Source organism: Canis lupus, chromosome 18 (assembly GCF_048164855.1).
Source record: "Canis lupus baileyi chromosome 18, mCanLup2.hap1, whole genome shotgun sequence".
NCBI lineage: Eukaryota > Metazoa > Chordata > Mammalia > Carnivora > Canidae > Canis > Canis lupus.
Window position 1 is genome coordinate 540,680 of NC_132855.1, and position 26,615 is coordinate 567,294.

Below are 26,615 nucleotides of genomic sequence, written 5' to 3' on the forward strand. Positions count from 1 at the left end.
TGCCTGTACCCCCTTTGATTAGTGTTCTTGTAGCTTTGGTAAATATCCAGTAGCGTGATTGCTGGATAGTGGGGTAGTTCTGTTCTGAAGTTTTTGAGGAACCTCCATATTTTTTTGTAGAGTGGCTGTGCCGGTTGGCATTCCCACCAACTGTGTTAGGATTGTTTTTTCTGCACATCCTCACTGACACCTGTTTCTTGTGTTGTTGATTTTCACCATTCTGACAAGTTGTGAAGTGATCTCTCTTTGTAGTTTCAATTTGCATTTCCTTGGTAAGTGACTATGAGCATCTCTTCACATGTCCCTTGGCTATCTATATGTTGTCTTTGGAGAAATGCCTGTTCGTGTCTTTTGCCCATTTTTTAATTGGACTTTTTTTTTTTTTTTTAGTTGTATACTTTCTTTATATATTTTGGATAATAACCCTTTACTGTATGTCATTCGGAAATACCTTCTCCCATTCTATAGGTTGCATTTCGGTTGTATTGATTATTTCCTTCACTGTGATGCCTGCAGCTTTGCTTTTCTTAAGATTGCTTCAGCTATTCAGGGTCTTTTGTGGTTTAGTACAAATTTTAGGATTTTTTATTCTACTTCTGTGGAAAAAAAACGCTCTTGGTAATGTGATAGGGATTACATTAAATATGGAAATTGCTTCAGGTGATATACCCATTGTAGCAATATTTGTTCTTCCGATTCATAAGCCTGGAATGTCTCCATTTCTTTGTTTTCTGGTTCCTTCATCAATGTTTGATAGTTTTCAGTACACAGGTCTTTGCCGTTAGTTAGGCTTATTCCTAGGCGTCGTATCTTCATGCAGTTGTTAAGTGGGATTGTTTCCTTAATTTCTCTTTCTGCTGCTTCCTTATTGCTGTAGAGAAGTGCAGCAGATTTCTGTAGATTGATTTGGTATTGTGTATGCAACTTTACTGAATTCGTTTATCTGTTTAAGGGTTTTTCTTGGTGGAGCCCTCTGGATTTTCTGTAGATAGTATCGTCATCTGCAAATAGTGAAAGTTTGACTTCTTCCTTGCTGGTTTGGATGCCTTTTGCCTCTTGTCTGACTGCTGTGGCTAAGACGTCCAGTCCTATGTTGAGTAAAAGTGGTGAGAGGGAGGGGTACCTGGGTAGCTCAGTCATTAGAGCATGTGACTCTTGATCTCAGGATTGTAAGTTTGAGCCCCACACTGGGAGTGAAGATTACTTAAGAAAAAAAAAACAAAAAACAAAAGGAAAACCAAAAAAAAACCCAAAATAAAGGTAGTGAGAGTTTACATGCTTGCCTTGTTCCTGACCTTAGGGAAAGGCTGTTTTCCCATTGAGGATGACAGACACCTCTGGGCTGGTGCTTGTCCCCCCTAAACCTGCTTGCTAAGGGTTTTTATTGTGAATAGACGTTGTACTTTGTCAGATGCTTTTTCTGTGTCTGTTGAAATGATGATACAGTTTTTGTCCTTTTTCTTATTGATGTGATGTGTTGCACTGATTTATGAATATTGAGCCGCCCTTATAATCCCGGACTAAATCCCACTTGATCATGGTGAATATTTTTTAATGTGTTGTGGGATTAAGTTTGCTAGTATTTCACTGAGGGTTTCTGCATGTGAATTCATCAGACATACTAGTCTTTAGTTCTCTTTTTTCATGGTGTTTTTATATGGTTTTGGTATCTTGGTAATTCTGGCCTCAGAGTGAACTTGGAAGTTTCTCTTCTATTTTTTGGAGTAGTTTGAGAAGAACAAGTATTAGTCATTCTTTAAATGCTTAGTAGAATTTGCCTATGAGCTGTTGTGTCCTGGGCTTTTGTTGGGAATTTTTTGATTACTTATTCAATTTCTTTGTAATTGGTCTATTCAAATATTCTATTTCTTCTTTCAGTATTGGTAGGTTATGTTTCTAAGTTTCTGGGAATTGATCTTTTTTTTTTTTAGATTGTTTAATTTGTTGACATAGAGTTTTTCATAATACTATGATTGTATTTCTGTGGTGTTATTTCTCCTCCCTTATTTGTGGTTTTGAGTCTTCTTCTTTTTTCTTGATGAGTCCGGCTAGAGATTCATCAGTTTTGTTGATTCACACCCCTCTACCCCCCTACCCTGCCCCGAAGAACCAGCTCCTTGTTTCATTGATCTCTGTTGTTTTGTTGGTCGGTTGGTTCCAAACTTTCCTTCCTTCTGCTGGTTTTAAATGTTATTTTTCTTTTCTATCTCCTTAGGTGTAAGGTTAGGTTTTTGGACATTTTTCTTTGTGACATAAGCCTGTATTGCTGTAAACTTCCCTTTGAGAACTGCTTTTGATACATCCCAAAGGATTTTTAAATTTTATTTAATATTTTAAAGATCTTCTTAATTCATGAGTGACAGAGAGAGAGAGAGAGAGAGGCAGAGACACAGGCAGAGAGAGAAGCAGGCTTCCTGCGGGGAGTTCAGTGTGGGACTCGATCCCAGGACCCTGGAATCACAGCCTGAGCCAAAGGCCCCTAATTAGGTGCCCCTAATTTTATTTACATTTCAAGTTAGTTAACATATAGTGTAGTGTTGGTTTCAGGAGTAGAATTTAGAGATTCATCACTTATATGTATACAGCCCTCCCATCCCAACAAGTGCCCTCCTTGATGCCCATCATCCAATTAGCCCATCCCCTACTCACCTCCCCTCCAGAACACTCAGTTCTCTTTTTTCAAAAAAAGATTTTATTTATTTATTCATGAGAGAGAGAGAGAGAGAGGCAGAGACACAGGCAGAGGGAGAAGCAGGCTCCATGCAGGGAGCCTGATGTGGGACTCGATCCCAGGTCTCCAGGACCAGGCCCTGGGCCAAAGGCAGGCACTAAACCACTGAGCCAACCAGGGATCCCCAAACCCTCAGTTCTCTAGTTAAGGGTCTCTTATGGTTTGCCTTCCTCTCTGTTTTTATCTTATTTTTCTTCCCTTCCCTTGTTCATCTGTTTTTTTTTTCTTATATTCCACATGAGTGAAATCATATGGTATTTGTTTTTCTTTGACTTAATTTCCTTTAGCATAGCATAATACACTCTAGTTCCCTCCACATTGTTGCAGGTGGTAAGATGTGATTTTTTTGAATGCTAAGTAATATTCCTGTGTGTGTCTGTGTGTGTGTGTGTAGTATGTGTGTATACACACACCTTCTTCATGGATTCATAAATCAATGGACACTTGGGCTCTCTCCATAATTTATTGTTGATAGTGCTACTATAAGCATTGAGTACATATTTGAATCACTATTTTTGTATCCTTTGGATAAATACTGAGTAGTGCAATTGCTAGGTCATAGGGTAGTTCAATTTTTAACTTTCTGAGGAAGCTCCACACCTTTTCCCACAGTGGCTGCACTAGTTTCCATTCCCACCAACAGTGCAAAAAAGGTTCCCCTTTCTTTGCATCCTCACAAAAATCTGTTTTGTCCTGAGTTTGTTAATATTAGTCATTCTGACAGGTGTAAGGTGGGATCTCATTGTGGTTTTGATTTGTATTTCCCTGATGATGAGTGATGTTGACCATCATTAATGTGTCTGTTAGCCATGTAGGTGTCTTCTTTGGAAGTGCCTATTTATGTTTTCTGTCCATTTTTTTAACTGATTGTTTTGTGGGTGTTGAGTTTGGTAAGTTCTGTGTAGATTTTGGGTATAACCCTTTATCCAATATATCATTTGCAAATATCTTCTCCTATTCTGTCAATTGCCTTTAAATTTTGTTGATTCTTTTCCTTTGCTGTTAAGATGCTTTTTATCTTCCTCTATCGATATTCTCCAATCCATGAGCATGAAAGTATTTCCATTTCTTTGTGTCGTCTTTCATAGTGTTCTGTAGTGTTCAACATACAGACCTTTTACCTCTTTGGTTAGGTTTATTCCTAGGTATTTTATGGTTTTTTGGTGCAATTGTAAATGGGATCAGTTCCTTGATTGCTCTTTCTGCTGCTTCATTATTGGTGTAGAGAAATGCAACTGACTTCTGTATGTTGATTTTATATCCTTTTGACTTTTGTTAAATTCATGTGCTAGCTCTGGCAATTTTTTTTTCAGGTTTTATACGTAGAAGAGGATCGTGTCATTTATGAGGAATGAAAGCTTGATTTCTTCTTTGCTGAATTGAATGCTTTTAATTTCTTTTTGTTGTCTGCTGAGGCTTGGACTTCCGGTACTCTGTTGAACAACAGTGGTGAGAGAGGGCATCCCTGCTGTGTTCCTGACCTTAGGGGAAAAGTTCTGTTTTCCCTATTAGAATGATATTAGCTGTGAGTCCTTTGTATATAGCTTTTATGATGTTGAGGTATGTTCCCTCTATGCATTGTAGAGGGTTTTTATCAAGAAACGATACAGTTTTGACAAATGCTTTTTCTGCATCTATTGAGAGGATCATATGGTTCTTATCTTTTCTTATATTAATGTGGTGCATCACATGGGTTTGTGGATGTTGAACCACCCCTGCAGCTCAGGAATCAATCCCACTTGATCATGGTGAATAAACCTTTAAATGTATTGTTCAATTCTATTAACTAGAATCTTGGTGAGAATTTTTGCATTCATGTTCATCAGGGATATTGGTCTGTAATTCTTTTAGTGCAGACATTGATTTTGGAGTCAAGGCAATGGTGGCCTCATAGAATGAGTTTGGAAGTTTTCCTTCCCTTTCTATTTTTTGGAACAGCTTCAGAAGAATAGGCATTAATTCTTTTTTAAACGTTTGGTAGGATTCCCATGGAGACCCATCAGCCCTGGGCTCTTGTTTGTTGGGAGATTGTTGATTGCTGATTAATTTCTTTGCTGGTTGTGGGTCTGTTCAAATTTTCTGTTTCTTTCCATTTCACTTTTGGTAATTTATGTTTCTAGGAATTCTTCCAGATTGCCTAATTTATTGGCATATAATTGCCCATAATCTTCTTATAATTGTTTGTATTTCTACAGCCTTGATTGTGATACCATCTTATTCACTCGTGATTTTATTTATTTGGGTCCTTTCTCTATTCTTTTTGATAAGTCTGGCTAGGGCTTTATCAATCTTATTCCAAAGAACCAGCTATTAGTTTTATTCTGGAATTTTTAAAATTTCTGTATCATTTATTTCTGCTCTAATCTTAATTATTTCCCTTCTGCCGGTTTTAGGCTTGATTTGCTGTTTTTCTAGCTACTTTAGGTCTAAGGTTAGGTTGTTTATTTTAGACTTTTCTTCTTGAGGAAGGCCAGTTTTGCTATAAGGCCTCCTTTGCTATGTCCCAAGGGTTTTGGACCATTGTGCTTTCATTTTCTTTTGTTTCCATGTATTTTCAAAATTTCTTCAATTTCCTGGTTTACCCATTCATTCTTTATTAGGATGTTCTTTAATCTCCTTGTATTTGTGGTCTTTCCAAATTTTTCTTGTGGTTGACTTCAAGTTTCATAGTATTGTGGTTGGAAAACATGTATTGTATGATTTCAGTCTTTTTGTCCTCCTGATTGAACGCTGATTTTGTGACCCCAGTATGTGATCTGTTCTGGAGAATGTTCCGTGTGCACTCAAAAAGAATGTGTATTCTGCTGCTTAACGATGAAGTCGTCTTCTGAATATATCTGTTTATCTGGCCTAGCATGTCATTCAAAGCTGGTATTTGATGTTGATCTTCTGCTTAGATCATCTGTCCCTGGCTGTGAGTGGGGCATTAATGTCCCCTTACTATTACTATATGATTACCAAATTTATTAAGTTTGTTATTAATTGATTGATATATTTGGCTGCTCCCAAATTGGGGGCATAAATGTTTACAATTGTTAGATCTTCTTGTTGGATAGACCCTTTTATTATGATATAATTCCCTTCTTTATCTCTTATTAAAGTCTTGGGTTTAATCTCTAGTTTGTTTGTTGTAAGGATGGTGACTCTAGCTTTCTTTTGATGTCCATTAGCATAATAAGATGGTTCACTCACTTTCAATCTGGAGAGGTGTCTTGGGTCTAAAATGAGTTGCTTGTAAACAGCACATGATGATTCTTGTTTTCTTTCTTTTTTTTTTTTTATCCATTCTGATATCCTATGTCTTTTGATTGGAGCATTGAGTCCATTTACATTCAGAGTGATTATTTGACAGATTTGAATTTAGTGCCATTGTATTACTTGTAAAGTTGCTGTTCCTGTAGATTGTCCTTGTTGCTTTTTCCAGTTCAAAGAGTCCCCTTTAATTTTTCTTGCAGAGCTGTTTCAGTGTGTTCAAACTTTTTTAGGTTTTGTTTAGGAAACTCTTAATTTCTCCTATGCTGCATGACAGCCTTCCTGGATAAATGACTGCATACTTTTCTCATTTTGCACATTGAATATGTTATGTCACTTGTCTCTGGCCTGAGAAGTCTCTGTGACAGGTCTGTCCTATGAAATGTCCTAACTTTATGAGTCTACCATTGTAGCTTAAAGACCGATTGTCCCTACCTGCTTTCAGAATTCTTTCTTTGTATTTTGCAAGTTTGACTGTGATATGTGTTCACATTGACCTGTTTCTGTTGATTTTGAGGGGAGTTCTCTGTGCCTCTTGGGCTTGAATGCCTGTCTCCTTCCCCAGCTTAAGGAAGTTCTTGGCTATAATTTGTTCAAATAAACCTTCTGACCCTTTCTCCATCCCCCCACTCCCTACTCTCTGCTCCTCTTCTTCTGGGACTCCTGCTTTAGGGATACTGTTGTATTTTGTGGGATTGCTGAGTTCCCTAAGTCTGTATTTGTGATCTAATAGTTTTCTTTCCCTGTTCTTTTCAGCTTCATTTTCTATAGTTTTGTCTTGTACATCACCTATTTGATCATCCTCTACTTCTTCCATCCTCACTGTGATTTATATCCAGTCGGTTTTCCATCTCAGTTACAGCATTTTAAAAATTTTTGCTTGACTAGATTTTAGGTCTTTTATCTCTGCAGCCAGGATTTCTTTGATGTCTTCCATGCTGCTTTCAAGCCCAGCTACTATTCTTATGCTTGTTGTTCTAGTCTTGTTCAGATATACTGCTTGTATTTCTTTTGAGAAAAGTCCCTGGTTCTGATTTCTTCTTGATCTTGCTTTTGTGGAGAGTTCCTCTGGCTTGTCACTGTCTAGGTTTCTGTATTTTGCATATTATGAAAACTTATGTTTCCTGCTTCTGAGATTTATACCATGTTAAGAAGGGATTGTACACTGTCCAGGGCCTGGTTCTTCAGGAAGTGTTTCTAGATACGTGGGATACACTCTGCTGCTGTTTTGGCTGCTCTTTCCTGCATGTCAGTCCTCTACAGAGTTCCTCCTTACTGGCAGTGGGGAGTGTTTGGACTTTTAAGTATGTGTGCCTTGATTTAAGATGAGCCTGATTTAAAAAAAAATGGCGAGGGTAGAGGGGCTGGGGGACCTGGGTGGCTCAGTGGGTTGTTTGTCTTTGGTTCAGTCATGATTTCAGGGTCCTGGGATTGAGTGAGGAGCTTGTTTCTCCCTCTCCCTCTGCTGTTCTGCCTGCTTGTTCTTTCTCTTGAATGAATGAATGAATGAGTGAATGAATGAATGAATAAAAATCTTTTAAAAAATTAAAAAATTAACCTGATTGAAAGAAAAAGAAGGAAAAAGGGGGGTAAAAAAGCGTGATCCAAAAAAACAGAGAAGGGGAAACAAGCCAACAAATGAACAGAAACTGTTAAGTCTGATTCCAAAGAAAAAGATAAAAGAAATTGAACATATATAAAACCTAAAAAAAAAAGAGGAAAGCCGGGCCTTGTTTCCACCAGACCTGAAGCTGATGCTTTGGAGCACCAAGGGATCAGTAGACTTGGTACATGTGGGGGCTGGGGTGGGACCTTTGGGGAGAGGCCTGCTGCGCTGGCTCCCAGTCAGACCTGCCCTTGCAGAGGTGCCCCTGCTGGGAGGTGGGATGAGGGCATGAGGGTGGGCTCAAGGGTTGGTGTGAGCGACCCCAGGACCACTGAAGGCTCTGTGTTTGTCTTTGAATATGACCACGCTGGTGGGCTCCGGGGTGGAAGGTGGTGTCCCTCTGCCCCTCATCCCTGGGGAGGGGAGCTCCTGGCCGTTGCCATTCAGGAAGCCTTCCCAGAAAAGCAAGCAGTCTCCTCTCCTGTGCTGCAGGCTTTCGTCAGATCCCCACCTCCTGCCAGTGTCCAGCCATCGGCTCACTCAGTGCCAAGGCCACAATTCTCCTGTATTTTATCTCTAGCCAGTGGCTGGGATTCAAAACTCCATTCTTTTATTTTTTTTTTATTTTTTTGGAGAGGGAATGTGCATGGGAGTGAGGGAGGGCAGGCAGCAGGAGGGAGAGAACCCTAGGCAGGCTCCCTGCCCGGTGCAGATCCTGATCCCAGGCTCGATCGCACCACCCCGAGACCATGACCTGAGGGCAAAGGAAGAATGGGACACTTACCAGACCAAACCACCCAGGCTCTCCTCCGAGCTCCAGATCTCAGCGGCACCCAGCCGGGTGTGGGTCTCTCCCTCTCCCCGGAGGGGAGCCTCGCAGCTGTGTGCCCGGTGCCCGTGGGGTTGCCTGATGTGCCAGGGGAAGCAAAGTGACCAGCTGCGACCAGGTTACCTGCCCTATGCACCTGTCTCTGGCCCCTGCTGCTGCCGGGCAGGCCTGTCGTCCTTGGAGAGCAGGGAGCGTTCTCTCCCAGTGCTCCCAGGGGATCCCAGCGAGGCACTGGGCGAGCTGTCCGCACCGCGCTCCCTCTCTCCCTGACCTCTCTCCACAGAAGGGCTCCCTCCCCTCACAGCACCCTGGCTTTTCTCTCCCCCCAGGTCACGTCTCTGAACCTCCCATCTGCCACCTTCTCTCCCTCCAGGTGTGTGCATTGTTTTCCTAATCCTCAGATTGGTCTCCTAGTAGATGAAAGTGATGGGAGGCTGGCCTCGCCCTGTTCAGGGTTGGGGCACGTTTAGGGTCCCCTAACTACTCCATCATCTTCTCATCTCTTTCAATAAATGTTTGCATCCCAAAGGTTTTGAGCCATTGTTTTCATTTTCAAAGCATTGTTTCCATGTACTTTTTTATCTTACTTCCTGGTTGCCCCCTTCATTGTGTAGTAGTAAGTTATTGAACTCTTACTTTCTGTGATCTTTCTGGATTTTTTCCTGCGAATGACTTCCAGTTTCATAGCCATTGTGGTCAGAAAAGATGCCTGGTATGACCTGCGTATTTTTGAATTTGTTGAGGCTTGTTTTGTGACTTAATATGTGATCTGTTCTGGAGAGTGTTCCGTGCACTTGAAAGAAATGTGTATTCTGTTGTTTTAGGATGGAATGTTCTGAATATATCTGTTAGATCCATCTGGTCCAGAGAATCATTCAAAGTCAATTTTTCCTGGTTGATTTTCTGTCTTCATGATCTGTCCATTGTGTGTTAAAGTCCCCTACTATTACTATATTATTATTGATTAGTTCTTTTATGTTTCTCCTTAACTGTTTACATTATTTTGGGGCTCTCCTTTTGGATGCGTAAGTGTTTATAATGGTTTATCTTCTCATTGGATTGTCCTTTTTTTATGTAGAGCCCTCCTTTGTCTCTTGTTACAGTCTTAAAGTCTATTTTGTCTGGTATAAGTATTGCTACTCCACCTTTCTTTCAACATCTATTAGCGTGATAAATATTTCTCTATCCCATCACTTTTTTTTAAAGACTTTGAGAGTGAGCACAAGTACGGGGAGGGGCAGGGAGGAAGGAGAAGCAGACTTCCTGCTGCCCAGGGAGCCAGGTGCAGGGCTCCATCCCAGGGCCCTGGGATCATAACCTGAGCCAAAGGCAGGTGGTTAACAAACTCGGCTACCCAGGCGCCCCTCGATCTCTTCACTGTCAATCTGCAGGTGTCTTTAAGTCTGAAATGAGTCTTGTAGGCAGTGTAGGGATGAGTCTTGGTTTTTATTTATTCCATCGCCCTATGTCGTCTTGATTGGAGCGGTTAGCCCATTTATATTCAAGGTAATTATTGTGTATTTATTGCCATTTTATTACTTGTTTGGTGGTTGTTGAAGATTTTCCCTCTTTACTGATATATTTGGATTTCTTTCTTTTTATTCTTTGCATATTAGTGATTTTTTATTTATGGTTGTCATTAGGTTTATGTAACAATTATGTAACATTTGCATATAGCAGTCTGTATTAAATTTATGATTAAATTTGAATCTCTTCTTTATGTTTTAGGGGTGTGGTGTCATATATTTTATGAGATCCTTAACTGATTTTTTTTTTATGGAAATACTCATTTTTTACTGCGTCTGTGTTTCCTACCTTTATACTATCACTTGGTTTCCCTTTCCATTTAGAGTCCCTTTTAATATTTCTGGTAGAGCTGGTTTAGTGGTCATGAACTCTTTTAGCTTTTTTTGTCTAGAAAACTCTCTCGTGTTCTGAAGGATAACCTTGCTGAATAGGGTACTCTTGGCTTCAGGTTTTTTCCCATTTAGCACTTTGAATATATCATTCCACTCCTGTCTGGCTTAGAATCTTTCTACTGAAAAATCTGATAGCCTTCTCATGGGGTTTCCTTTTTATATATCAAGTCATCTTTTGTATTGCTGCTTTTAGTGTTTTTTTGGTATCAGCATATTTTGTGATATCTGATTACAGTATATCTTTGGATCTGCTTTTGTTAATTTTGTCAGGGGTTCCCTGTGCCTCCTGGATCTGGATATGTTTCCTTCCCCAGGTTAGGGAACTTTGTAGCTATTATTTCTTCAAAGGGATTCTCTGTCCCCTTTTCTTTGTCCTTTTCTCTGGGGACTCCTATACAATGAACGTTAGTTGATGGAATCAGAGTTCCTTAAATCTATTCTCATTTTGCATATTCCGTTTCTCTTTTGTTCAGCCACATTTCTTTCCATTACTCTGTCTTGTAGGTCATTAATCTGTTCCTCTGTTTCTTCCGGCCTGACGTCCATTCCTTCAAGTATGTTTCCCATTTCATCTATTGAGCCCTTTATCTCTGCTACTCCTCAGCTCTGCTAAGGTCTGTCTCACCCTTCTGAAGTTCAGTAGGATCGTTGCTTTAAATTCTCCATCAGGCCTGTTACTTACGCCTGTTTCACTTAGTCTCCCGCTGAGGCTTGTCCTGTTCTTCCATTTGGGACGTTTCTCGGTCTTATTTTGTCTGGGTCTCTGGGCCTGTTTCCCCGAATTAGGAAAGTCAGTTACTGCTTTCGTTCTTGAGAGGAGCGGCCTGGTGAAGGGTCCTGTGGCGCCTGCACGTCCCGGTGCCCTCTCCCAGGCCTGGCGCGTCCCTGGTCTTCGGCGTGAGCCGCGCGCCTCTCCTGTCGCGTGCTGGCCGCTTTTGCCTCAGGCCAGCCTTCTGTCGAGGCTCTTTGTGCGTCGTGGGCGGTGTGTGGTCCCCGGCGTGAATGTGGCGAGTGTTGGGTGTGTGCTCTGGTCCGCTGGAGAGGAGGCCCGCCCGTCTCCTGTGCCGCCGGAACAGAGGACTCTGAAAACTCCGGGTCGGGAGTCGCGGTGCGGGCGGGGGCTCGGGCCGGTCTTCTGAGACAGGGGACTTGCTGGGGCCAAGACTGAGGCACGTGTGACGGCGAGGGTGGCTCCCCCGGCGTGGGGGGCAGAGCGTGGAGTAAGCGGCTCGGTAGTGAGCCTGGGTACAGGCTGGGTCTGGCGGGCGGCCCCGCGCTTCGGGAGGGTTCTGTCCCTCACAGCCGCCTCTCTGGGACGCGCTGCAGATGGGCAGCCCGTCCCCACGGTGCTCCGCGGGCTCCCTGGCTTGCCGCTTCCACGCTGCTCACCCCAGCCTCAGCGGCCCCAGGCTCCCCCGGGCGCCCCAGAGCCGCGCCTGCTGCCCCCCGCGCTGCCGACGGCAGGGCTCGGGCACTTGGGGTCCTGCCGTCCCCGCAGCACTTGGCGCCGAGGTTCGCTGGCCCCGTGGGGGGCCCGCTGGCTGCTCTGCCCGCCGGTGCCCGGTCTCGCCTCTCCCCGCCCACACCTGCTCGGCCGCACCTGCACGTGGCTCCCGCTGTCCTCCGGCGCGACGTGGCCCGCGGCCGTCAGTCTGTCTGGGCGCGCAGTCCCCGGCCAGGCCCGCACCTGCCAGCGGCTCCCCTCCCCGATGCACGCGGGATGCACCCAGCGAGCTTAGCCACCCGGGTGACCTTAGTGCGTCTCAGTAAAACAGCGTAACAGCCACAACGCGGCTCCGTCTTGCATAGAACCAGTTCTTTATGTGGATTCTACAAGCACTTTGCTTCCTCACGTGATAACATCTTTTCCTTAAAAAGTGGGGTTTTGAGTCATTGGTGACCCGAATCTTGTTCTTGGAGTTTGATGCGGGTTAGTAATGTGACAAGTAATTGGTGAAACAAGACTCCTTTTCAGCGTAGCAAACAATATTGTGGCGGGAGAGTGGAACAAAAGGTTTAATACTTTGTCTTGTTTGTTTTTATGGGAGGTCTCTGGATATAAAGGGAAAAAAGGACCTTTTGTTTGAAGTTGGTCATACATGCTAGGATAATAATCAGATATTTTCTTGCCCCCTTTGTGAATCCCAAAATACTTTCTCTAATGGAAAATCATAATAGCTATTCAGTTGGTGACAGTAAGAGGCATTTATGTAATAGATTTCTAGTCTTTAGGAGTGAATGTTATATGTAGGAAAGTGATACCAGATGTTCTGTGTCAGTTTAGAGACTTTCTTAGAATTCTAGGATTTTAATCAGGTTTCTGGGGATTGCAGAATTTGATTGCATTTTGGCTCGGGATAGTAGAAGGCCTTCTGGGTTGCTGAAAAAGTTGATTTCATTTAGAGCTTTGTGTTTTCAGCATTCCTGCTGATCTGAGTTAGGGCTTTGGGGTGCTAAAATGTACAAAATTGATCTGATATAGTTTTCTTATAATGACCATTTGATGTATGACTTGAGATACAGATATGTTGATATACAGATGAGTAAAGGATTTTTAATTCAGTAGACTCTACTTCTACGTTAGAAATAGTTGTTAGTTTATGGCTGTATATTATTCCATTTTAAGATACAGAGATGTGGATGGAATTAATTCTCTTGGAGAGAAAATGTAAGACAGATGGCCCCTGATCTTGTGATATTAAATAAACCTTTTCTGGACAACTGCTGTCAAATCATTCTTAGCCGAGGGAAGACTTGTCAAATCATCGCCTGTTTGTATTTTTTTTTAATGGTGGCTTTACGGAGCAGAGGTTGCCAAAGCTGCTGGCATGTCTTCATATTTTGAAGAATAAATGCTTGGAAAGTTAAACATTTGACAGGGACCTGACCCTGAGCACTAGTCCCTGTGCTAGTATAGCAGCAAGGGGAGAAGAAACAGGCTTTATGAAAATAAGTTAACACTACTCCTCACAAGACATTTTAAATCAAGCAAAACTATGATCAGACACAAGCATGTGGCTGCATGTGATGTATGGCAAGATTGACTGTAAAGAGGTGCAAAAACAGGGTGTTACAGGAGCAGGTGCTTTTGTCTGGGGAGACTGCAAAGGGGAGACTGAGATGGGTTTTGAAAGTACAGAAAAATCAGGTGGAAAATGGAGAGAAATTGGCTGTGTAGAACTGGGAAGGTGAAGAAAGGCCCATCTCGCGAGCCCCTGCTGTGCCAGCAGTGTGCTTGGTGATTTGCCCATACGTGTGACAGCGGCCATCTGATCCTCCGCCGTGGTGCCGGGAGGCTGACGCCGCTTCCCCATCTCACACAGGAAACCTGAGGCTCAGTGTGGCTCACGTCACTCAGCTAGGCCGGGGGTCACGGCAGGTCCGTCCCACAGCTAGAGGCTTCCGCTCAGTTGCAGTTGCGTTGGCTGTGATGACTCCGCTCTCCTGCTCTTCATTGCTGCCGCCCGGGAGGGATTCAGGTACCTCATAAATGAGGAAGGGTTTTGTGACCTGTGAATTGGAAAAATAGAACTGATCTAAGTGGGAAAATCTCCTTAATCACTTCTACCCTGCTGTTTCTGGCCGCTAAGAGCTTACTCAGTTAACTGCTCAGCGGGACTGGTCTCAGGAAGGCAACACACAGAAACCTTCGACGACTGACTTGGGCTTAGGAAGGCCTAGAATCGACCTCAAGGTCCAGAACCACTCTAAAGCAGCGAAGCCCCAAAAGCAACCTTCATAACTCGTTTGGGCCCCATCATTGGCTCTCGTTAACTCCAGGAGCAGACTAGTCTACTAAGAGAACAGGACAAGTTTTGGTGCTTACTCAAAAGATTCTGCTTTGGTATTTTTTCCCCTTTTATTAAGTGTGTTACTTATTCTCCAGTCTTTCAAACAAAACTCTAGTCTAAATGAAGGGTCAATATTAAGATGTCTTTTGTCCTTGGATCAAAGAAAGATGAGCATACCATCAAATACTGTCTTTAATCTTGTGTTTCCCTGAAGACCTTCAGCTCCTTCCTCTGTCCTTCCTAATGCAAAGGGTACGGTGTGAAGGTTCTCCCGAAGTACTTCTCAGGCTGGTTAGTAATGGGTTCTTGCTCTGTCGACTACCTTTCTGTGTTAGTTATGTGAACCTTGACTTGAATTCTGAATGCAGAACAGAACAAACCCAGAAATGGGTTTGGTTTATACCCATTACAATGTAAAGAGATTTGGTCATATTTTTTTTTAAAGATTTTATTTATCTATTCATGAGAGATACACAGAGAGAGATCGAGAGAGAGAGAGAGAGAGAGAGAGAGAGAGAGGCAGAGACACAGGCAGAGGGAGAAGCAGGCTCCATGCAGGGAGCCCGATATGGGACTCAATCCCGGGTCTCCAGGATCATGCCCTGGGCCGAAGGCAGGGGCTAAACCACTGGGCCACCCAGGCTGCCCTTTTTTTTTATTTTTTTATTTTTTTTGAGATTTGGTCATATTCTAAATGCTTGTTTGTCTTTGTATTAAACTATGGCTATAGGAAATCCAGTTTGGAGGATTAAGTCTACAGAGCAATTAAAAACTGAACTCATTATACATATTCTAACTATGTTGTACTCTAAGATTATCACCCTTATAAAGATAAAACTAAAGAGATACAGTATTGCATGAGGAACAGTGTAGGTTAGAATATGGAGGATCATGACACTATCAATTTATTCAGCTTTCACTGAGAATTTATGATGTGCTAGATACAGTGGTAGAGGATGAATACTGAAAAAATGAGAGATTGAGACTCACCCCGCAAGGAAATTAATAGATAAGATAATTTTGTGGAGAGAACTGTATCAGCTGCTACATAATAAACCACCCCACAAAACCCTGTATATTGGGGACATTTTTTTCATAAACTACAAAATAAGAGTCAGTATCTGTTACTGCTCGGAAGTCTAGGGTTGACTAGGCGAGTCTTCAGGTCTTGGCTAGACTCTGTCTTTATGATCACAGAGACATCCCCACTCATCTTGTGCTCTCGCGTGTGTTGGCCTATCTGTAGGTTGATCGAGGGTAGGCTCAGCTAGGTTACTTACCTAGGGTCTCCTCCAAGTTGCTTCTTGTGTCTGCTAGGCTGGTCTTCTTTACTTGAGCGTGGTGGAGTTCCAAGAGAGGAGGAACCAGGGAAGAGCATAAGGCCTCCTAGGCTCTGAACTGGCACATCAGTACTTCTGCTCTAATCTGTTCTCCTACATAAGTCGCCGGTCCCTCCAGATTCAAGGGGTATAGAAATAAATCCCACTTCCTGGTGGAGGGAGCTGCTAAGTCACATGGCAAGGGGTTTCACTTGAGGGGAGAAAGTCATTGGTGTCATTTGCAATCGGTGTCCCTGTCATAGGGGCGGTTTTGTAGAAGGGATGAAGCCTGTGTAAGGTCTCCTATAGTGACTGGTGCAGTAAGAGTTCGGGGAAACTGTCAGCTGTTTGAACTAAGGAAGCATAAAATTCAGGATTGCTAATGGTAGAAAATGAGGCTGGATCAAAGGAAAGAGGACTAGGCTGGAGAGGCTTATATTCCATTCTTAATGCTTGGGTATTATTCTTCGGATAGAGCAGGCCACCTAAGCAAACAGGAATGCCGTTGTAAACTTCATTACTTTTTGTCTAAAGGTTGCTCTGGCAACAGAATGATTCCAAGGTGAGCAAAACAATGATGAGAGATAAGATAAGATGCTATTGCAAAACCGTACACAGGGAGAATGATTTTGAAGGCCAAACAAAAGCAGTGCAGAGTATTCATTCAAGTGTGGTTAAACGGGCCATGTTATTCATTCAAGCAAGCTCTTTTGAGCCAGCGCTCTAAAGGGTTTGAGAAATGCGAGTATTCCCCGTCCTCAGTGTCGTGCTGGCTCCTTGGAGCTATGGAGCTCTTACACAAGCTAAACTTTCTCCCTGCCTCTGACTCTTAGTGTTAGGCCTGCAGGTAAACAGAGGGGAATAGTAATACTGGCTCACATTAGTGAAGAAACCGTGGTTAGTGATGTGGTGATTTAAAATGTGTTTGCTTTGGCTGTTTGTTTTCTCTAATATACCTAATTACTAGAGCCTTTAATGATATTGAAAGTCATTAAATTGGTTAATACAAAGGATAATGAAGAGCCTGAGTAAATTTTGTGGTTTTCATGCATCTGGGCCTGAGCTAGTACACAGTATGTGACTTTCATGGTAATTCAGAAGCTCATGTTATTTTAAAACTCTACTGTATTTCACTTTAGCATATTCAGAACTTTTTTCTGGGTTCAGAAATATTAAGAGGAGAAAGTCCATTGTTATGTCAAAGAATGTTTTATTGCATATATCTGAGAATATGTGCAAGTAGTCATAAACTTACGGGAGAAATTGAGAAAATCCATTGTTTATGAGAACTTTCGAGCTTACAGTCAAACATAAAATTTTAAGCTACGATTTCGTTTTACAAGATAACTGCTTTCAGAAAATACCAGCATTATTTGCTTTTTGGTGGTTCTCCGTGAACTACTTTGAGTCCGTATTCTATTCCTGCCGGTTCCCAATATGATGCATTTAATTACTCACAGAAAACCTACATAGTTTTCAAACTTATGAAATGCAAATCCAGTGTGTTTTGTGGGTTCCTGGATACTACGACTTGTGAAATTTATTGAAGTTTCTCCAGTATTCCCAGTATCTTAGAGCTAGTGCCTTGGCAATGCTGTATGCATATATTGGACTGTTTCTCGCTCATCAGAGGAGAGATTCCTGGAAGTTTGAGGATTCCTAACAGAGGGTGACCAACAGCAGAGGGGCAGAGATCACCTGCTTTACACACCCCCAACTTCATGAAAATTATAACCTTTCTTGAAATGTTAGTTGGAACCTGGAAGTTAAGATGTATACGCGCACATTCCTAATCTGTGTATGACCCCTTTCTCCTGCCTGGGTGACGCCCTCCGTCGCATCGGAGCCGCGTTGAGGTCCTTGTAACGCAGGCTGTGGCTCCCATCAGTACAGAGCGTATGGTGTGTACTACACGGTTGTTGTGGCTAATGGTTATTTAAGTAAAACTCGGGAATTTAGAGCCTTGCAGCTGCTCTGTTTACCTGCGCACGTTCCGGGCTACCCCTTCCTCTCGGTGGCAGAGCACCAGCTCCCTTTACAGCCCCTCTCGCCCCGTGCTCTGCGGGGGGACGGGCTCTCCTCAGCAGATCATAGCTAAGGTTAACCTAACCCTTATCATCAGGATTCTACTCTGATTCCTGGGGGTTCCGTTAGGCATGGCTTTGTGAAGCTCTGCTAGCCAGAGTGACATCGAGGCAAGTTAGGTAGGTTTCTGTTAAACCTTGTTCCTCTGTAGACACACAGTGGCAGAAAGTCTCTGTGCATCTGGATGTGGTCCGTCATGCTGCCTGCTGCCAGGTGGAGTGACCGCCCCCGGGGAGGATCGTGATGTGAGCCTGAGTAAGGGGAAGACCAGCGTACGGAGGCAGAAGGGCAAGATGGAAGGAGTGGGGGCTTTTGAACCACCGGATCAACCAACCACAGGAGTCCGTTTCAGTTCCCCTCAGTCCTCCTGCAGAGGGCAGAGTGAAAACTTTAATTCTTGGCTCTTAAAAAGAAGTCTGCGTATTGAATACATGGTCTGAAAGGAGCAGGTTAGAAGAGCTCCAGTCACCCAGCCCATGTACCCTCCCCCTTGCTTTCTCTTCAGCTCTCCTGGACCCAGGAGAAAAGACTCGGGATCTGGTCCTGATGAATGGATGCAGTTTGTAATCAGGCTACACGGACTAATAGGTTCTTGTGCAGGTCTCCACTGTTTCTATTCCAAGGAAGATGGGAAATGGAGATGGGGTGAGGGCATCGTTCTTGATAGATTTTTTTTTTTTTGTCAATTATAAAAACTTACTCCACGATACGAGCTTAGATATGATTGTTTATCATGGAGAAATTACTTTTGGGGTAGTTTCTTCCTCCCAGGCCTGTTCCATTAGTTTCTTAGCCTTACTGTTGACATTTTGAGACCAGCTAATTAATTCACAGGCTGTCATGCACATGATATGGGATGTTTAAAGGTATCCCTGGCCTCTACTCAGTAGATACCAGTAGCACACTCCCATTGTGATAATCAAAAATGTCTCCAGAAATAGCCCAAGTATCCCTTTGGAAAGGAAGGGTGTTTCCTGTTTGGAAACCACGGTGTTGGAAGCAAAGGATCATTTATTGCGGTTGAATTTGTCTTTAGAGTCACTGCCTTAACTACTTCACCTTATGGTGAGAAAAACACAATGAGGTAGTGAACTTTTCAAATCTGTCTTTTCAGACAAAGAACCTTGAGCTTTGAGATGTGTTTTAAGGCAAAATATAGTTACCGTGTAAACTCTATGCCCTTAAAAATTAGCAAACTAAAAGAATTATTTTTACCAGCTTTACTGAGGCATAATTGAAAATTGTGTAAATTCAAGGTATACAATGTGATGTTTTGATACATGTATTTGTCTTGAAATCATAGCAGCGAAGCCAGATCACCATCCCCTCATGTGGTTATCATCTGTGTGTGTGTGTGAGAGGGAGAGACTTGAGATCTACTTTCTTGGTAAATCTTGAGTATACTTTATTAATTTACTATAGTCACCATGCTGTGTACATCTCCACAACTTTGTGATTTTTTTAATAAACTCATTTGAAGAAGGTAATTCCAGTGTTTTAAAATCTGTTTCAGTTGTGTTTTTCAAGTGCGACGAACACACGGTGTCACGTTACTTTCGGGTGTACACGTAACGTTTGGACAAGCTCATCCTGGATGCTTTGCTCACGCGTGTAGTTAGCATCTGTCACCGCCTGAGGCTCTTACGATACCATTGCCTGTACTCCTTATGCTGCACCACTTACTCCCATGACTTGCAGAATTAGTTCTTAAAATCCTACCTCCAAATGTTAATAATCACAGATTGAATAAACAGCCTCTGATGTGATGATGTAAACAGTCTTCTTAGTAAGGCTTCGCTTCATCACTGTGAATGGAATAGGCCAGGAATTCACTCGGTCTGCAACTGGGGAAAGTCTGCATTTTCGATGTCTTTACAACCGTTCAGCTGTGAACTGAATGACACTTGAAGAAAATGGTATGAGTGATGAAAATTTGTTTCCAAATTTATTTTTAAAAATGAATATTAAATAATATGGACAAGGGGGTACAATTAAATGCTTTTGTCAAAATGAAAAAATTCTCTCTACATGCCTCTGATTCCTTTTTGTCTTGCCTTTTTTTTCTTTGTTTTTGTTTTTTTTGTATCCTCGGGGTGTTCTAGCATGCCCGGGACATAGAGTATATCCCATATAAAGCATATAATAAATGTTTGAGTGTTGCCAAGTTATTGAAGCCTTGAAACAGACTTCAGGTGAATATTTAAAATAGAAGCAAATCAACAATCATCACATGGTGTCACTCATACGGAGAATATAAGAAATAGTGAAAGGGATTATAGGGGAAAGGAGGGGAACTGAGTGGGAAAAATCAGAGAGGGAGACAAACCATGAGAGACTCCTAACTCTGGGAAACACACAAAGGGTTGTGGAAGGGGAGGTGGGCGGGGGCATGGGGTGACTGGGTGACGGGCACTGAGGGGGGCCACTTGGGATGAGCACTGGGTGTTATACTATATGTTGGCAAATGGAATTTAGATAAAAAATTTTTATTAAATAGAAGCAAATCAGCATTAACGGATCTTTAAAACAGTAAAGATGGCATGGTTTGCAACAATAATGTAGTAACTGGTGACGGTTGTGGTCATCCTTTCCTGTACCTGCTACAACCTTTCCAGTTACCACGACTGTTAATTCAACCTTTGAAGTAACTTGCGGACTTGTCTGCATCTCTGCTCTTTCAGGGGTTCCAAGCCGCTGTCCACTTAGGCTCATCTCACCGCTCTGCTCTCCTCCTCCTCCGACCCACTTCCCATGTAGGGCACCAAAGTGTACTCGTTAACAAGTCAACATCGTAAAATGCTTATTATAAGTTGCCTCCCCAGCTTGGAACCCTCCAGCGTTTCTCTCGTCCCTGGGACCTAACCCTTAATCCTTGGTCCTGAACACTGACTGCTGTTTGCTTTCTCCCTCATCACCTTTCCTACTCTCTTGTTTTGTCAAACACACATTGCTTCACATCTTCTCACTTGCTACGTTCTTTCCTGCGTCAGCATCTGGAAGCTGCCATTTCCTCTGCCTGAAATATTATTCTTTTCTTGGGCAATTCTGATTTATCTTTCAAGTCTTAGACTAAGCACCACACTTCCTTAGAGAATCAGTGCTTCGGCCCCCTAATCAAAGGCTGGCTCCTTTTGTATTCATTCCTCTGATACCCTTTTACTTTCAGAGCCATGCTATTGCAACCTATAGCTATACATTTGTGTGTGTGTGTTTAAAATCTGGCCTCAGTAGATTGTAAGCTTCACATAGTAGGTGTGTGTTTTCTTCTCCAGTATATGAACCATGCTGAGTGTCTGCCTAGCACATAGTAGGTTCTTAGTAACTTCTATAGTGAAAAGTTGAATTTGCCTTGCACATTGCCAACGTACCTGTTTTATTTTTATTTTTATTTTTTTTTATTTCTTATTTTTTTATTTTTTTTTTTACGTACCTGTTTTAGAACACGTTTATGGTCCTCGTGTTGAATCTGGGATAAGCATTTAATGTTGGAAGAGAGTGGGAGTGATTCGTTCCCACTGCCCATGGATTAGCATATGGGGTAGCATAGAACCATGCATGAGGACTGGTGACTGGCCACCCACACGTACTGATACGTAAATGATTTCTACTTCACTTAACAGATAGAAAAACAACGAATATAAAGTAGCGTTAGGCAGCTTTTCCCTTTTCACCGAGGTGGGAAAGAACTGCTTTATTGCTTTAGAGTTGATTCTGGTATAACCACGAGTCTCTGCTTAGTAGCTTTCTGGCCAATAGGATTTCAGTATGCAGTGCCCTAATATAAACAACTGGATTGGCTTAAGTACCTCTGATGTCACAATTTCCCCATTAGGGAGTCATAATTTTCTTGAAATCACATTGTAGTAATAACAACTCTTGCTATTCTGTCTCATTATAAGAAAGACAGTCAACCCAAAATAAAAATGCTGGAAGGAGCAACATACCTTTGACCGAGGCAGGCCTTTCTCCATAAATGTGCTTTAATTATCTCCTGCCAACAACCGGAGTTAGCGTCTTTGTTTTACAGTTGATGTTTTGTTTTTTGTTTGTCAGTTAATAGGCAAATGGAGGAATGAGCCTACTTCGAATTACTCCTAGTTCTGTTTCACCTCAACTGCTGAGGCTTAGCATCTTTCTACTACTTAGCCTTCCTGACTCAAAAGGAAAATCCATTTGGACAGCCCACCTGAATATAACCTTTCAGGTGGGAAATCGGATTATATCGGAATTAGGAGAGAGTGGAGTGTTCGGGAATCATTCTCCTTTGGAAAGGGTGTCTGGTGCGGTGGTACTTCCTGAAGGATGGAATCAGAATGCTTGTAATCCCATGACCAACTTCAGCAGGCCGGAGCAGGCACACTCGTGGTTGGCCCTCATTGAACGCGGAGGCTGTACTTTCACACACAAAATCAACGTGGCAGCAGAGAAAGGAGCAAATGGGGTGATCATCTATAACTACCCAGGTACGGGCAACAAAGTGTTTCCCATGTCTCACCAGGGAACGGAAAATATAGTCGCAGTGATGATAGGCAACTTGAAAGGCATGGAACTTCTGCACTTGATTCAGAAAGGAGTCTATGTGACCATCATCATTGAAGTGGGGCGAATGCACATGCCGTGGCTGAGCCATTATGTCATGTCCCTGTTCACCTTCCTGGCTGCCACCGTGGCCTACCTTTTCTTGTACTGTGCCTGGAGACCCCGGGTGCCCAATTCTTCCACCAGGAGGCGAAGACAGATGAAAGCAGATGTGAAGAAAGCTATTGGTCAGCTTCAACTGCGAGTGCTCAAGGAAGGCGATAAGGAACTAGATCCAAATGAGGACAGTTGTGTTGTTTGCTTTGACATATACAAACCCCAAGACGTAGTACGTATTTTAACGTGCAGACATGTGTTCCATAAGGCATGCATTGACCCCTGGCTCTTAGCCCATAGGACATGCCCCATGTGCAAGTGTGACATTCTGAAAACTTAAACCCGGAGAATCTTCTGAAGATGTAACCGAGTCTTTCCAAAGATTGAAATTAAATGAATTCTCTTTTAGCCCTTTATGCCGAGAAAAAGCTCAACTTCATCTTCTTTACCTAAGTACTAAAGAGGATGAAATTTGTGTGTTTTTAAAATAAAACTCCGTATCTTGCCCAGCTATTTGAACTTGTTGTTTTTCTATTAGACAGTTACTTTTTGGCCCTTATCCAGATAAGAACCTTAGTATATGTTAAAGGTAAATTACTATTCAAATTAAAATGATTATGACCTTGTGGCCAAAGAGTCATGATATTTCAGTTTTTTTAACATCAATTTTATTTCCCTATTTTTGATATCTAATACTGTTGTTAAGCTTCATTATAGAATTAGATCTTGATTTAATTTTCCATGGTTAATTAATATGGAGTCTGGTTTCCAAAAATACTGAGTAGGTAATATGTTTTAAGTAATAACTTTAGATGATAGCACTTCTGGTTATGTAACAAAACTATTTTAAATAAGTATAGGTCTCATTGAGGAGAGCATCATCAAAAAAATCACTTTTGTTAGCCACAGCCCTTTAAATCCTAGCATACTGAATGGCTCTGGTAGCAAATTTCCCATCTAGAAGTGACTCTAGTAAATGTTTTTGTTTTTTTAAAGTGGTGATAAGTGTATGTCTGTGCATTTTGGTAAAGATCTAGAGCAGAGCTGACATTTTGTTTAGTCGCCTTTACAAACTGTGTCTTTTGCCGTATTTTGCCTCTGTTTAAGTAGATGGACACCCATGTATAACGGTAAGGCTAAGAGATGTGAGTTTTCATTTTGACTGACGTATTTGTGGGTGAAATGCTAAGCCATTGATAGCCAGCCTAGGTGGCACTTTGTAAGTCTATACACTGTGTACTACACGCTTCATGGGTTTTATGGAAATAAAATCAGATTAAAGGCCTTTGGGAAAGAAAATTGACCATGATGAGCTGAAGTTTACATGGTAAATTTTCTTTTTGTGCCACTTTGGTTGAGCCTGTAGGATCCTTTTCTCCTCCTTGCCTGCCTCAGATTGTTTTGATTCACATTTCATGAGAAGAACTAGCTCCCTTAGTCCTGGTGAGACCCAACCAAAACGGTCTCTGAGCATCCTGTGTGTAAAGGTCAGACCTTTGTGATCAAGGTCAAAATTCTTGGTTTCCTAGCGAGTGGATAAGAAGCACCTTGAGAATACCCTCGAGAAAGTGTGTGGCAGCCCCCAGGCCTGGCCGCGTTGGTTAGTTCACAGGTTGCTTTGGTCTGGAGTCATTTTGTGCCGTTGATGGACGTGTAGCAAGAACAGAAACAGAAACAATGCTGGGTCTTCTTGGCTTACGGAATTCAGTTTTCTTTGGCTTCTTAGAACTATTGCAGAGCCAGTGCCGTGTGGACTGCTTACATGAACATCTCCTTTCACGCTGGGAAAGGCAGCGCTGATGGTATGGGGCGGGGGGAACCCACCAGGGACTTTGTTGGTTTTGGCAAAGGTTTTGTTCAAAGCATCTATGACCTTTTAATACAACTATTGGTGGTTAACTCTAAATGGGGACCTTGAAGTTTTCCTTTTTAAAATCAATAGCTGCCTTTTTGTTCGAAATGCATTATGTTAAACTAAGACTGCTACGTAGTTTTTTCCTTGTACTCTTCCTTTCTTCCCTCAAAATTTTAGATCAGTAGCAAATGCCAAGGTCTGCAGAGAAGAGAGATTAGTAACGTCCTTTACCACTGTCATCCCTACGGATAGTCCCTGTGAGAGTGAGGAAGTGAAGCTCAAGTCATCTTATAGGATTTAGAAGTGAGAAAATCCTCCTTTTAAAAATCAGAATCAAAACCAAGCCGAACCAACAAACCTGAGCAAGCATTTATTAAATGAACATAGTGCAGCGGTTTACATGAGAAATAAATATGCCCTGGGACCGAATGTGAGGTAAGGGGTATTACAGATTTCACTGCTTTGACCACGTAATTATTCATAGTGCTGATTTCTTTTTTTTAAAGCTTTTTTTTTTTAATTTTTTTATTTATTTATGATAGTCACACAGAGAGAGAGGCAGAGACACAGGCAGAAGGAGAGGCAGAGACACAGGCAGAAGCAGGCTCCATGCACCGGGAGCCTGACGTGGGATTCGATCCCGGGTCTCCAGGATCGCGCCCTGGGCCAAAGGCAGGCGCTAAACCGCTGCGCCACCCAGGGATCCCTCATAGTGCTGATTTCTATTTAAAACTTGCCATTCTGTTAAATGTTCCTTTGATTTATGGTCAGAAAAATGATAGTCCTATGACCTTCTTGCATAGGCTTTTCAGGTTTCGTATGCACATGTGTAATATGAATTTTATACTTAATTTTTAGTTTGATACGATACGTATTAATGTGTAGCTCAGGGACTGAATTGACCTTACAGCATAGGCCTCTCCCATGACAGTATTTGAAGCATGCAGACCAAGAAGTTTCCGGCAAGTTCAAAGCTCTCCTCTAATTGGCTGTGTTGTCTTTTAGGTCATAATCACATGACCCCCCTGTAAATAGGATCTGGAGCTACATTAGTGAGACTGGAAATTTCCCCCCCCAACCTTAAGTGTTTCTCCTTCTCTCTCTAATAAAACATCTGGGCCTCGTAGGACACCTTTGAGAACTTCTTACAAGAAACATGCTGGAGGACTGCGGAGCCTGCTTTCACCGGGAAGGTTTCTCTCCTGTGGCTCTTCTCACCTGATGGCCAGCAGATGTGGAGGGCACGTGCGCGCGGGTCGGCCTGCGGGCCGCGTGCAGGGCGCGAGGAGTCGGCCCCGGGTCGGCCCCCGGCCCGCCGGCGCCGCGGCCTCCTGGCTCATGGAAGTCGGCGTCCTCTGGCTTCTCGGCCAGAACTGCTGCGCGGCCGGGGCCGTGTGGACCGCCTACGTGAACATCTCCTTTCGCGTCGGCTCGCGCCTGCTGTCGGAGCTGGGGGAGGCCGGGGTGTTCGGACGGAGCTCGGCCTTGAAGAGGGTGGCGGGGGTCCTGGCGCCGCCGGAGGGGAGGGCGCAGAGCGCGTGCCAGGCCAACACGAGCTTCGGCGACCCGCCGGCGGGCCCGTGGCTCGCGCTCATCGCGCGGGGCGGCTGCACCTTCACGCAGAAGATCAGGGTCGCCGTGGGGAAGGGGGCCAGCGGGGTGATCATCTACAACTTCCCGGGAACGGGCAGCCAGGTGTTCCCCATGTCTCACCAGGCGTTTGAGGGCGTCGTGGTGCTGATGATCGGGAACCTGAAGGGCGTGGAGATGCTGCACCTGATCCAGAAGGGAGTTCGCGTCACAGTCCTCGTTGACGTGGGGAGAAGGCACATCATCTGGATGAATCACTATTTCGTGTCTTTTGCGATCGTCACAACGGCTACCCTAGCGTACTTCATCTTCTACCACATCTGGAGACTCTGGGTAGCCCGGATTCAGAGCCGGAGGCGGCAGCGGCTAACCACCCACCTCAAGCAGGCCTTCGGGCAGCTGCAGCTCCGGGTCCTCAAGGAGGGGGACGCCGAGCTGGGCGCCAGCGGGGACAGCTGCGTGGTTTGCTTCGAGCTCTACAAGCCTGACGACACGGTTCGTATTCTCACGTGTAAGCACCTTTTCCACAAGGACTGCATCGACCCCTGGATCCTGGCCCACGGGACGTGTCCTATGTGCAAATGTGACATCCTCAAGGCTCTGGGCGTTCAGGTGGACGTGGAAGACGGAGCGGAGTCGTTGCAGGTTCTCATGTCGAGCGAGCTGTCTGCCGCCCTGTCCTCTGGCGCGGAGGGGACCGCCGCTGACCTCCCTGCCCCGGGCGGGTCGGACAAAGGGGCCCCTCCCCAGAACGACAGCCAGCCTCGTTCGGGAGCAGAGGGTGCGGGTCCTTCACCGCGACAGCATGACCCTTGAGGAGGTGGATTAAACCTGTTTGTCAACTCAGGTCCTAATACTGACAGGCAGTCTGTCTGTTCCAAGTGTGCTTTTTGTGTCCCTTTCTGTTACTGTGGCAACTGTCTCCATCCCTCCTCAAGCAGATAAAGGGCCTAGCAGGATTTTTTTGTTTCCCTTTTTGCCTTAGCTGAGTGTGACCTCTTGT

At 43.5% G+C, this 26,615-nt stretch overlaps 3 protein-coding genes and 1 long non-coding RNA gene across 19 annotated transcripts in view; 3 read left to right on the forward strand and 1 right to left on the reverse strand.

The window, feature by feature from the left end:
- Positions 1-26,615, forward strand: part of CADPS2 (calcium dependent secretion activator 2) — a 454,201-nt gene that overhangs the window by 117,909 nt on the left and 309,677 nt on the right. The gene's annotated exons all lie outside the window — the stretch shown is intronic.
- LOC140608558 (uncharacterized) lies at positions 12,162-15,986 on the reverse strand. The gene is made up of 3 exons (XR_012010533.1): positions 15,409-15,986; positions 14,306-14,486; positions 12,162-13,847 (listed from the first exon to the last, which is right to left on the reverse strand). It is a non-coding gene; the product is annotated as an uncharacterized lncRNA (long non-coding RNA).
- RNF148 (ring finger protein 148) lies at positions 20,969-22,680 on the forward strand. The gene has a single exon (XM_072783298.1). It carries the CDS (start codon positions 21,605-21,607, stop codon positions 22,505-22,507), a length of 903 nt encoding a protein of 300 aa, XP_072639399.1. The 5' UTR covers positions 20,969-21,604; the 3' UTR covers positions 22,508-22,680.
- On the forward strand, positions 25,048-26,474 carry RNF133 (ring finger protein 133). Its single transcript, XM_072783297.1, has one exon. It carries the CDS (start codon positions 25,244-25,246, stop codon positions 26,426-26,428), a length of 1,185 nt encoding a protein of 394 aa, XP_072639398.1. The 5' UTR covers positions 25,048-25,243; the 3' UTR covers positions 26,429-26,474.

What these genes read in the sequence shown, in the direction of transcription:
- RNF148 (XM_072783298.1), top strand. Translation starts at nt 21,605, where the DNA reads ATGAGCCTACTTCGAATTACTCCTAGTTCTGTTTCACCTCAACTGCTG.
- RNF133 (XM_072783297.1), top strand. Translation starts at nt 25,244, where the DNA reads ATGGCCAGCAGATGTGGAGGGCACGTGCGCGCGGGTCGGCCTGCGGGC.